This window comes from Ammospiza caudacuta, chromosome Z, assembly GCF_027887145.1.
Source record: "Ammospiza caudacuta isolate bAmmCau1 chromosome Z, bAmmCau1.pri, whole genome shotgun sequence".
NCBI classification, from domain to species: domain Eukaryota; kingdom Metazoa; phylum Chordata; class Aves; order Passeriformes; family Passerellidae; genus Ammospiza; species Ammospiza caudacuta.
Window position 1 is genome coordinate 74,091,527 of NC_080632.1, and position 12,233 is coordinate 74,103,759.

A 12,233-nucleotide genomic window follows, 5' to 3' on the forward strand; every position below is an offset into this window, starting at 1 on the left:
TTAATATCTATTCAGAAATACTATTTTCCTCTTTTCTCTCCTTTCTTAATACTGTGCATGGTAGTTTTGAACTACATCCTAAATGGTTTACACATACAAGCAGATTGCATCACATCCATTTAATTCTTGCAATTTTCAAGGATTTTTCTACATATGGACTTGTTTTTATTTACCACTATGTGATAACACACTATGTGGTCCATGAAAATAAATTTTTTATTTCACCTGGTCTGGTCTTACATTTTTAACAGTCTTTACCCTACCTTGAACATTCCTAATTTGCCTGTGCTGGTTACAATGCCCAAGTAGACATAACATCATCCAAACAATCTTCTGGAATGTTTTGTCTATTATTACTTTTTAGTGAAAGTTTTAGTTAAACTGTTCAAAATTTTGTATTCATGCAAAGGGCTGTATTTTCTGACAAAACTAAGTAGAGTCATGGAGTATCTAACTGCCTCAAAAACTTCTCATTCCTTTTTGATAGGGCTGGGAAACATAGCAGAGGAAAGGTTGTTTTGGGTCTTTCAAGCTTTCTTTTTTTTAACTGAAGTTAGATATTTTCATGTTGATAAGGTCTTTTGTGACCATGCCAACGCTGCGTTTGGGAGGCTACAAGGATTATGTTCAGTACTGTTGCTTCTTTCTGCATTCCCTGTGGTAAGCCCACCACTAAACCATCTCATTTTGCTTTTGTTTTCAATAAAACAACAGTTTTCTACCTAGAGAATGAGCTCGCATTCAAATTCTTGAATCAAGCTTTCCCTGCAAATTCCTTACCATGCCAAACGCGGGGCCTTCAAGCTTCAGAAACACTTATTCATGACAAAATGTTCATGAGCTTCTACAGAGGCTTTTAAACATGGTCAAGTTGGTCTAGAAATAAAAAGCAATCTCTATCTCACCCTTCCCTGCACCAAATTTGCATACTTTGCTGTGATCTGATAGCACTGGCTTTGAGAAAATAGGGTTTTTCATGCTCTGCCACTGCTGTTCTTGATAATGCCATTAGAGTCTTTTCAGTAATGCCAACACAACCAAACCACCTTGATTTTAACCAGGTAAAAAAGTAGCCAGTGGTGTGCTTTGATGCTAGGTGAGACATAGCAGGATTCTGCTTGAAAATGTTAAAAAAGACAAAACAAACCTTCTTCTAGAAACCTGATAAACACTATTTGGAAAGAAGTATCTAAGGTGAAATTGATTTCCACCTGAGGATTGGATACAAAGACTCTAATTTGCCGTTTATCTTCTTTATTTCAAGCTTCCAGAATTTGGTTAACTATAACAAACTGTCTTGTTATACACCTTATTTAATTTTCTGTATATTTTTTTCATGTCTTTGCTTTGGTTATAAAGTATGCAAGTAAAAACATGTGTTGTACCTTTGTATTAACCCACCACTGTCCCAGTCAGTGTAATTTACCACAAGAGAGTAGGGATAACATTAGCATCATCCTGAAATTTGTCAGCTGCTTGGAACAAATATTGTTTCTTAGATTCATTACTGGCACAAGCAAGGATGCTTCAGTTTTCTCAGTAGAGAATAACAATCAGAGTACAGAATAAACCACATTTTCTTCTGATTGAAAATCAGAAACAGATTTATTCTTTCAGACAAAATGAAAAAAATACTATTTTCCTGTTTCTACAAGGTTTCTGACTACTGAGGAATTTTGTAATCTGTTTTGACAAAACAAATACTGCTAAACAGAGATTGCTTAATGAATGCAGGATGAGATTCTCAAAGTAGCCACACAAAGTAAAAAATGACAACAAAATACCTGTAACAACTTCTATTCACCCATATGACTATTGAATAAATTATCTCATTCAATCTACTTTGACTCTTTGAGACTTTAAGTACTTGTCCCACTTGTTATACCTGTTAGCCATGAGAAGTAGCAAAATTGAGAAAATCGTGGATCCACTGCCTTTCCAAGAACAAAAATATAATTAGCAACTCAGCTGCAAACAACTGGAAAGGCTTTACTGCCCAAGTGTTACTGATAGAGTCACTGAAAGCCATGAGAGATGCAAACATGGGATGGCAGCCAGGATTTGTTCTGAAAAACTTCTAATAATAGAAATGGGTAGTAAGAAGGAGGAAGAAACCAACCTCAGAAGCATAATCCACTGAAAAAGTTCAACTATTTAAACAATACTAATTCTTCAGTTCCAAGACTCATTTTGAATTTATTAACAATATATTTAAAGTAGATAAATAATTTTTCTATATAATAGGATAGTCACAGAAATACAATGCCCAATTAAGTAATTTTTTCTTTTACCTTTCAGAGTGGAATGTACTTTATGTAACTTACACAAAAAGATCCTGTTAGTCCTTTGTTATTCACACGATTAAAACAGATGCCAAGGACATATGAAAAAGCAAACTGTGTGATTGCTAAAATGAAAAAGTGTAACAGTGAATGTATACTGTAAAAATGCTATTTTTTTAGGAGAATAAAAACAACAGGAAGTCTTTTTAAATAGTGTAATTAGTTTTGAATGCTGAAGCGACATTCCTATTGGCTAAATTACTCTATTCCATTCCATGGAAGCAGAGGTGTCTCTATTCATACACACTGCAGACTGGGGAGAACACAGTACATGATGAACAGATAGCACAATTTCAATTTTCCATCTCTTCATGGCATCTTCAGTGAGCTCAGCATAGCTGTGAATAAAAAAGCAAAGATGGTATTTTCTTGGTTTTTGCTTTTAATTTTCATTTTACCTGGTATTTTCAAGGTTTTAAATAATTTCATTCCTGGAATCTACTTTCTTTAACAGTTCAGACTTGCTATGTGTGACGATTTCAAAAATATAGCCAAACATGTGATTTTTTTTGGTTTCTTACTGTTTTTAAATAGGAACAAAAGCTTGTATGGATGTTCTGCCTTTGATTTACAGGCTATCATTGTTTATAAATCAGTGAAAATGAGTCAGATAACAGGTTCAAACTAAACCACAATAAAATGCTCTTTAATCAAGATAAATGGTTTGCCTTTTTTTTATTAAACACCTCCCAAGCAGATAAAAAAATGTTTTTCATACCACTGAAAAGCTAAAAAAATACCTTTTTATTTGATATCAAAGCTTCCAAATCAGTGTTTCTTAGTTTGCTCTATAAATGTTTCTCACATTCTGTCCCATAAAAGTCTCCTTTCCTATCCCACCTCACTTCAAATTCAGCCTGTGTTTTAAGCCTGTGATTCCCAAATCCACAGCGACTCAATGACAGATTTTAAGTCTGCTATTGTAGCAGTTATATTGCACTAGAAATAGAGGCAGACCTCTTCAAGCATGATTTGTGTGAGACATGTTAGAGTGGGCCAGTTTTCATGAAGCACAGTATCCATGGTTTTAAAATCCAGACTATGAGGAATAATACTTCGGGTGTTAAAAAAAAAGAAGATATAAAAGCCCAAATTACTTGCAGAAGCAAATGCCAACAGGTTTCTAGTCAGTGCAGAAAGGGATATTTACAGGTCTTCATTAGTGTAGAAAGCACTACTGAAAGGTAGTTTTAGACATTATACATATTAATACATTTTAAAGTGACGAGTTTGCTGGTATTTATTTGGCTCTGAGTTATCCCCAAGCTTCAGAGACCATAAGAGATCAACAACATGAACAACATGTTTAATCTTTCAAAAAGATTACTTCAGTTTTGTCTCAGAAAAGGTAGGCTACATAGTGAAATGGATGAAAGTTCATCAGCAATTTTCCAAGTGACCAGTGCAATGCATAAACAATTTTACCCCTTAAATAAAATATCTAATTTGATTTAATCATGTTGTTCGAAATATTAATTGCCCCTTATGAAATGCTCTTTAAAAATCTTGAAATTTTTACTAAAATTTCTTCCATTCTCTGAAGATGATGTAATGTAACACCTTCCACCTTTATGTAAGTAGTATCTTCCATGTTTTTAGTGAGTCTTATGTCTTCATATCCAGAATGTGGATCTGTCTTTTTTTTTCATGCTTGCTAATACCAGTCATTTTGGAAAGGGCAGATTAGCAGCTTCATACACAGGAAGCAGGACTGCAAAAACTTGACAGGCCTTGGTGGCTGTTTGCTTTCGCCTCTCCGTTTTTCATGTATTGTTCAAATCAGACTCAACATCTCCCCCAAGGTCAACTATATGATCACATTTCCCCAGTCAAATCTCTCCTCAAGAGCTATTTCTATTGCAAAAAGTGAGTCAGCAAAATTTCTTTTATTTAAATATCTCAGAAATAGTCACTCACTTTTCACGAAATTGCGGCCAAAGGATGAGTTTCTCATTATACTTGCTCTGGAAACTTTAGACAGAAAGTGAAGGGAGGGCGATTATTAGTTGTTCCCTTAAGTTTTATTTTCAAACTCAGCTGTTATAGAAGGGTTTGAGTAAGAACACAAGCTACAGAACCAGAGCTGACCCTCATAAGAATTCAAGATGAACTGATAAAGTGAACCTGCCTCAGTCATGGCTCTCTCTAGGCACTGTTTTTGACAGCTCTACCATATGAACTTCTACACACGTATAAACAACTTTCACAAAAATGGGTAATGCTGAAGGTGAAAAGGCCACGTTTGTTCTAACAGTTTGAAATGGCTCACAGAGCTTTATAAGGTTCATTCATCCATCCATCCTGAGGCAACCACACAAATGCTTCCTTACTGCCAACGCTAAGATGTTTCTCCAAAGACAGGCTGGAGATGGTAATAGAAGATACTACTTTGGATCATTAAAAAATTATTGCCAAAAAATTCGATCTGCAGGGCATGTTCAACTAAGGTGCACCGATTATTTTTCGTATGAACAACACATTGCAAACAGAGACGTTCGTATCTGGGGCAGATGAAACTGCCCGGGAGCCGCCTGCGAGGGATGCCAGATCCCGGCGCGGGGCGTTCAGCCGAGCCATCGCCAAGGTCAGGGAGGTTCTGCTGAGGCCCAGGGCCACCAGCCGCCAGCCGGGGCCCCGACCGCCATCCCAGGCACAGACCGCGCTCCCGGGGCGGGCTCTGCTGTGGCTCCCGGCCCGGGCCGAGCCCCGCGCTCCGGGGGCGGGCTCTGCTGCGGGTTCCCGGCCCGGGCCGGGGCGCTGGGGCCGGGGCGGTGCGGACCCGCCACGACCGGGCCGTGACGCCGCTCGCTCCCCGGACCCCCGCGGTACTTGGGGCGGGATCGCGCACCGAGTGTCCGGGCCGAGCCCGACGGTGCCGTCCGGTCGCGCCACGCTCGGTGCCGGCCCCGAGGGCTCTCACGCCGCGCCGCGGGGAGGTGGCGGGGGCTCGGCGGGGCGGGGGGAGGCGGTGCTAGGCGGGCGGGGCCCGGGCTCGGCGGGGCTGTGGCAGTGGCGGTGGCCGTGGCCGGGACTGGGCGAGTTGGAGCGAGCGGCGGCGGCGGTACAGCTGCGGCGGCAGCATGGCTTCGTCGCAGGGGAAGAACGAACTGCTCTTCGCCGACTGGATGGCAGCGCTGCCGGGCAGCCTCCACAGCACCCCGCTCACCAACCTGGCCATCCCCGGTGGGTGCTCCCGGCTGCCCGCCCCGCGGTCGCCCTGCGCCGGGAAGGCGAAGCGCTCGGCGCGGTTCAGCGCTCCACTCTCTGGGGAGGCGGCGCGCCCCGGCCGTGCTGCCGCGGGGTTCCGCCGAGATCCCTTACCGCGCTGCCGCGGGGCTCCGTGCCCGTCCCTCGCCGCGCCGCCTTGCACTGCCTGTGGGAGTGGGTGGGAGCCAGCGGGGCAGGTGCGGGCAGAGGCGCCGGCGGGACGCGGCTCCGGCGGCCCCGCGCTGTGAGCGGCTGTGGGGCGGCGGGCGCGGAGTGCGCGGCTGTGCCTGGGGTCGGGGAGGGAAGGGAGCCTGTTCCTGTACCGCCGGACTGGCGTAGCAGCCCGAGCAGTAAACCTCGCCTAGGACCCAAATGCCACATACTGCCCCTTTCCCCATAAACTTGTGCGGCGAGGTCGGTCGGAGCGGAGACGGACGCAGGGCTGCGGCTGCGGGAGGGGAGGCAGGCTGCGGCAGTGTGCGGCTTCGTGTCATGTCGCTGTCAGAAAACGTTCGATCTCAACACAATTCTAAATAAGATAAGGGATGGCAGGTGATGGTATTCAGACTACGAACTGTTTGTTTCCTGTCCTGCCTCAGTATTTTTTTTTTTGTAAGATTTTAAGTATGGTTGTAGTCTTAGGCAAAATACATGTTAGAATGCAAACCAGTAATTGTTTCAGATGATCTCTGGTTTGAAGGAGCACCTCAAGGTTTTGCAAGACCTCTTTACCAGCATCCTTCCTCTCTAAAGTGTCTAACTGGAATGAGGTTTCAGAGATGTTGAAACTCTAATGTCTTTTAAGCTTCTTATGAGAAATGATCACTTCTTGCAAGTTTCGTGTAGTAGGTGCTCGTGTTACACCAGTTGTTATAGTACTAAAGATACTTTAATACAATGTAATAGCAACTGAAATTTGTGATAATGTGTTTTCTATAGTTTCATTTAGACGCAGGTGTGCCCTTCTAGAATTAAATGTCTCTTAGTTTCTTATGGTTTACACAAGCTATATCTAGCATTTCACTAGCTACGCTGAGTGTTGCTGTTGGTTGAATATATCCTGTATAAAATTGTGTCCCTCCAAGGCATAAGAACCCAGCATCTGCAATTGTTCCACCAAATTCTGTTGGAGCTGTAAAAGTCTTCCAGTGTAATAACTTTTCATTAACCCACAAACTGTGGAATGCTCTTATGGAATATTGGCATGATGAGAAATTATTCTCTTTGGGATGCATGGTGGTTTTCCCGGTTAGATGTATTGTTTTAGAGACTTTTTCCAGGTTTGAGGAGAAATGATAAAACTTAACTTGCTTCCAGATGCAAAAAATTGCCTTTGTTATGCATCACCATTAAGTGACTTCCTTTACCGAAGGAAGCATCATGAGGCTGTTACTGGTACATCTATCTCACCTACATCTCTCTGTTGCTCTCTTACTGTCCACAATTTTTTGAAGTGGACATTTCTCAGAGCTTTCTCAGTAATAATGCAAGCTTTCACACCTTGTTTAAATTAAAAACAAACAAACCAACCAATTTACAGTGGGCTGTTCTGGTTAATCCCAATATAGCATTTAACAGTGAGCAAGTTCTGCAGGCTGTAAGGGGCAGAGACTGAGCCCTTACATTGGCAGAACTATTTTGTTGATGTAACAGCAATGCACGCAGACTTGCTTTTTGTGAAATTAGCAGAAAAACTTACATGATTTGAGTGGCATAGCGTTAAGACCTTTGAAATTTGCCCTTCTGTTAGTGTAAATTGACACAGACTTTTATCTGCCTGTCTCACTTTTAAAATGCTAGGTTTGGCAAATAGAGCCTTATGGGGAGGGTAGCAATATAGTTCATGTGAATTTTCCAGCTAGGGAGCATGGCACACAGACTATAGGTATTAGTGTAGTTTAAGCACTATCTTTTAACAATAGATTTATTATTATATTCAACATACAGTGTGGACATGCACAATAGTGAGGAAAAGGGCTAACATGGGATTGGTTTCATCCTTTTAGAAGAGATAACCTTTTGGACATTCTTAATATTTATATGAAAGGTTTCTCCCATATGTCTACAACTGAGCATTAATAACAGGTACATAGTAGCTGTTAGCATGTAACTAGTATTCAAGTAGTTAATGCAAGGAATGTGTGTTATCCAAACCTTCATGTGTCAAGGTGGCATTAACTTGTGAATTTTTCACTGTTTTTGAAGTTAGTGTTTAAGAACTAAAATATTCATAGTAATTTTTTACATTGTCTTTTTTTTTTCCCATACCAAAAGAAGTTAACAGTACATTTTTTTCTGTTTTTTTTCCAGCAGGATTTAAACTTCCCTTGTGCAGTAGGAATACTGATTTTGACCTTATTTCAGCTGGATGAAATTCAGTTCTGGAGCAGAGTCCAACAATGTTAATGTTGAAGAAAACAAACTATTAGCTTGAAAATGTTAGAATGAATTTTCCATTACAAAGGGTGTTCCTCTGTATTAGGGGGGAAGTGTTGTTTTATGAATCATCAGTACATTTCTCATTGTCTAGAAGGAGGGCTTGGAACTGAGGTGATACACTCAGTTGTCTTTGCACAGACATGCTTGTATTATTTTAGCTGTTGCAAAGAGAAGCACAAGTCCCATAATACTCTGTCGTGATTGTATTTAAACTATATTGTTGAAGGAATTTTCTGTTCATAATCTGTTTAAAAATTGTGCTCATACTTTTTTATTGTTCAGTTGCTAAGCTTATGCAGGTACAAATTTATACTATTTACCACCCCTTATACTTTTATAAATAACAAATCTGTGCTGGATTTTTCTCATATTTCAGTAAGTTCTTCTACTCATTCCATTCTCCATGGTTCAAGGTGGGTCCTTTTGTTTTCCCAATTGCAGGAACCCTTTAGATGAGACAGAAATCTCTAATATAGCTTGTGCCAGCTTTGTGGATCATAAACTTTTCTATTTTAATTTCTTCCACATATGAGGATGATGCATTTTCTATGAGGTTTTTGTCTTTGTTTGAGTTGACTATATCTGTGTTCTCTTATGCTGCAAGTGGCAGATTTTCCTCAAGTGATAATGGTAGCAAATAACAGTATACAATCTTTGGAAATTAGATGATCTGTTAGTTTCCAGAAAATGCCACACAAATTTAATCTTCTATTGCTATGACAATTAGAATAATGAAAGGATATATTCTAAGGACTTTGGGTCAAGGTGTACATCTTCTAGTGCTTGCAGACTGCCTCTTGTGTTAAAGGATCTGCCTGGCTGAGCTCTCAACAGTTTGTCTAAGAAAAAGGCGGAGGACTGTGGGTTCTGGTCTTTGAGGGAAGGGTGTCTTTCAGTAGTTTATAAAATGTGGCTTTGTCAGTGCCTGTGCTTCTTTGACCAGGATAAGAAGTAGGTTTTTGGAGGCATTGCATGTTTATAGGACTGAAATCATCATGCTCCCAAGCTGAGGCGGAAAGATGAGGTATGGCGAGCCTGTGTGTTCTGCTGTGTCAATGCACCTGCCTTAATCTGAGCTGATCATATCAGTTACATGCAGTGCAGTAAATAGACATCAGTAGGCAGCATTTTCTTATGAATTGTTCCACTTATTGATCAATAAACTTTCTCACTGACAGTCTTTAAATATGTGTCTAGTTTAATATCAGAGTCTTTGTATGAATAATTTGTGCAATCATTGTTGCCTTTTCCCCTGGTGCTAATATTCCAAGATTCTGAGAAGTCCACGAGAATAATTTATGATTGAAAAGAATATTTTCTTCCGTAAGTAACTCATATCTCCACCAAAACTGGTACTAGCCCAAGATTCTGCCATATGAGCAGTCATAATGCATGCTAGGGTCATGTCTGTAAAGTATGGGTAAAATCTTTTGAATGAATTTAAGACTCAGAATATCTCTTGAGTGCATAACTTTCTGGAGCTGTGATTATTCAGGCTTTTGTTTCTGATTTCCTTGTGCAGATGAAACCTGTGACCTCAGCATATGTTCTTTTTGCTTGAAAATGCAACATGAACAATACAATTCTTGTGAAAAGTATTTTCCCAGGACCTCTTTGGCTTCTGTCATTTTTCAGATGGGATTTTAATTTTTTTTTAGTTTTGACATATAACTTTCTTTGTCCATCAACTGGAAAGCAGTTGCTAGACACAGCAGAGCTAGCTTGGCTCACCTCAAATAAGAAGTGTCAGGTGGAAATTTTTAGTACTACCCATCTTTAGAAAAAGGCTCAGAGACTTGAAATTTCTATTTCCCACTATCATCATACTTTGCAAAGAAAGACCAAGACCTCATAGGGAGTTATTTCACAAAGAGGAGGATGTGTAGTAAAGTCAAATATCAAAGATATATTAGGATATTGAAGATGGTTGGGGGAGACTTGGGAGAAGAAAGTTAGTGCAACTGGAATCTTTTGGCCTTTTTTGTGAACAATAGCACTGCTGTGTTAACAGAACAGGTCTGTTTCAAATATTTTAACTTCCATTGTAATAACTTGCAAATGCTCAAGTGATATTTTGTTTCTTGGATAGACATTTCCCATTCTCATTCCCTTGGGGAAATTCTTTCACCTTAAAAAAGTCTAGAACTTCTTCCTTTTAGTTACGTAGACACACAGCATTTTCACTGTTTAAATGTTATTAGGAAACTCTTTAATTTTGATCTTGAATAGCCAATGATTTGGATTTGGCTGAAGAATGAAGGGTGATTGTCTTTGAGATGTGGGATCTGTTTCAGCCTTTTCTGTCTGCTCCCGGTCAGCAGAATACCTCTGCTTCACTTGCCTGGGTCCAATTTTTTTCTGTACAAAATTAGCTTTGCCTAGAGCTCTAAACTGATGATACAGGTAAACTTATAAATAAAACTATAATGTAAGTTGCCCATTAGCTTTTGACATGTATATGTACCTGGAAGAGTTCTTTCTTTTCCACTGTGCGTTGCACTCAATTTTCAGTGGTTTTCTACCAGAAGTAAGTACCTTATGCTTTCTTTTTTTCTGATCAGAAAATGAGCAAATATCCTTACAACTTTTCTTTAGGATAGCTCTGTTTTAATTTGTTGACGATCTTTTTAAATCAATCACTTTTATCCACAAAACAGTTTCTCACTGGCCTTGCACGTGCTAATGTGTCATTTCCAACCCTTTCAGAAATATTTCTGTGTGATACAGTTTCCTGTGGCATTCGCCATTAATTTCTCCTGCTGTGACATGTTTCTAGCACACACAAAATAAAGCTGTTTGTTTATTCCCACTGCCGTAAAAATCAAACAGTTTGAACCCTTCAGTTACTTGCCCATCTGCTACCAGAGGTAATTCGAAACTGCCTTTGCTTGGTTTCCCAACAGGGGCTGTTTATTAATCCAGCCATCTCTGTCCACCGTGTCTCCTGCGGCTCAGTTCCAGCAGAACTGCCTTCTCCAACCTGCCTTGCATCCTGCCACCGTGGCAGGTGTGGCAGAGGGAACAGCTTTGTTGCCATCTGGAATTATTTCTGTCTTTCCAACTCAATGAACTGCTGGGGTTTTTAATCTCTTGTCTGAAAATTTCTTGACTGTTCTGTGTATCCAAACTGCCCTTACCTTCTGACAGTCTTTAACTTTGTGTTTGGTGTGTGTTTTATATTTGGTAATTTCCTATGGTTCTTAATATACTGCAACTTGAACTCTTGTCTTTCATGCAAAATGGATTTTCCTTTGAAGATGCTCAACTGTGACCTGCTCTCAACTGTGTAAGTAGTTTAAAATGCAGATCCTAGGTAGACAAAGTTTTGCAGACTGTAACTTTAAACCCCCTAAGAGTGCTGTGCAATCTCTTCTACTGTTCTGTATAGAAATAATAATTAAAATGCACACTGCTTTTTAGAAATTAATTGTATGCAATTTATATAGCATTCAAATATAATGTATATAATTTATTTATATAGCATTCAAATATAATGTATAGAATTTAAATAGCATTCAGATTTAGTAGACAGATTTCTGTTTGACTGTTCTGCTCTTCAAAGAGCAGCCAGTTCCAGGGAGAATAACTTTAATTCCCATCTTACCCTTTCTTCAAAGTAGCTTGAAATTATAGGTGCTTAATTTGTGTACGGATCTCCTTGTGCAATCCCTACAGTATAGCCCTTGGGACACTGCAAAAAATATAATTGGGAAAAAATGTGGTTCAAAATCTGAAGGTTTGGATTTTAATCTAAATTTTTGCAAAGTTGAATGGTTTTTCATTTGACCTACTGTAGCAAACCTTGATTTAATCTTTTCCATTACTTTGAACAGCTATATAGTGTCAGCTAATAATGATACGTAAAGGCCGAAATATGCAATTTCATTTTAGAAAGTCCCGGTTTCTATTTTTCTGTCTATTTTAACACCATCTCAGTTTTCACCGTAATCTAATTTGAAACAAATTGCTAAAACAGTTTTCAGATGCTTTGCCATTTTTTGAAATGGTGTCTCAATATTGAAAAAAGTTAATCTTTGGCTCATTCAGTCTCTTACCTGGTTAGCTCACATACCTCATGCTTAACTATTTAGTGTTTCAACTATGAAAATAAAATGTTGTAGAGTACTTTTAAAAGATAGAGGATGTAAAGAAGAAACAGATTTCCTTTGTTTTGGTTCCAGGCTTTGCTCCCTTCTGTGTATGTCACTTAGGATGTGTCAGATGATTGGAGATACATGACATGTG

General features: G+C 39.7%; 1 protein-coding gene across 1 annotated transcript in view; it reads left to right on the plus strand.

The window, feature by feature from the left end:
- Nucleotides 1-5,422: 5,422 nt before the first annotated feature.
- The window catches only part of PLCXD3 (phosphatidylinositol specific phospholipase C X domain containing 3), a 73,439-nt gene continuing 66,628 nt past the window's right edge, over nucleotides 5,423-12,233 (plus strand). The window contains exon 1 of the mRNA XM_058824211.1: nucleotides 5,423-5,525. Within this exon, the coding sequence (XP_058680194.1) occupies nucleotides 5,423-5,525 (103 nt within the window). The remainder of the gene's footprint in view (nucleotides 5,526-12,233) is intronic.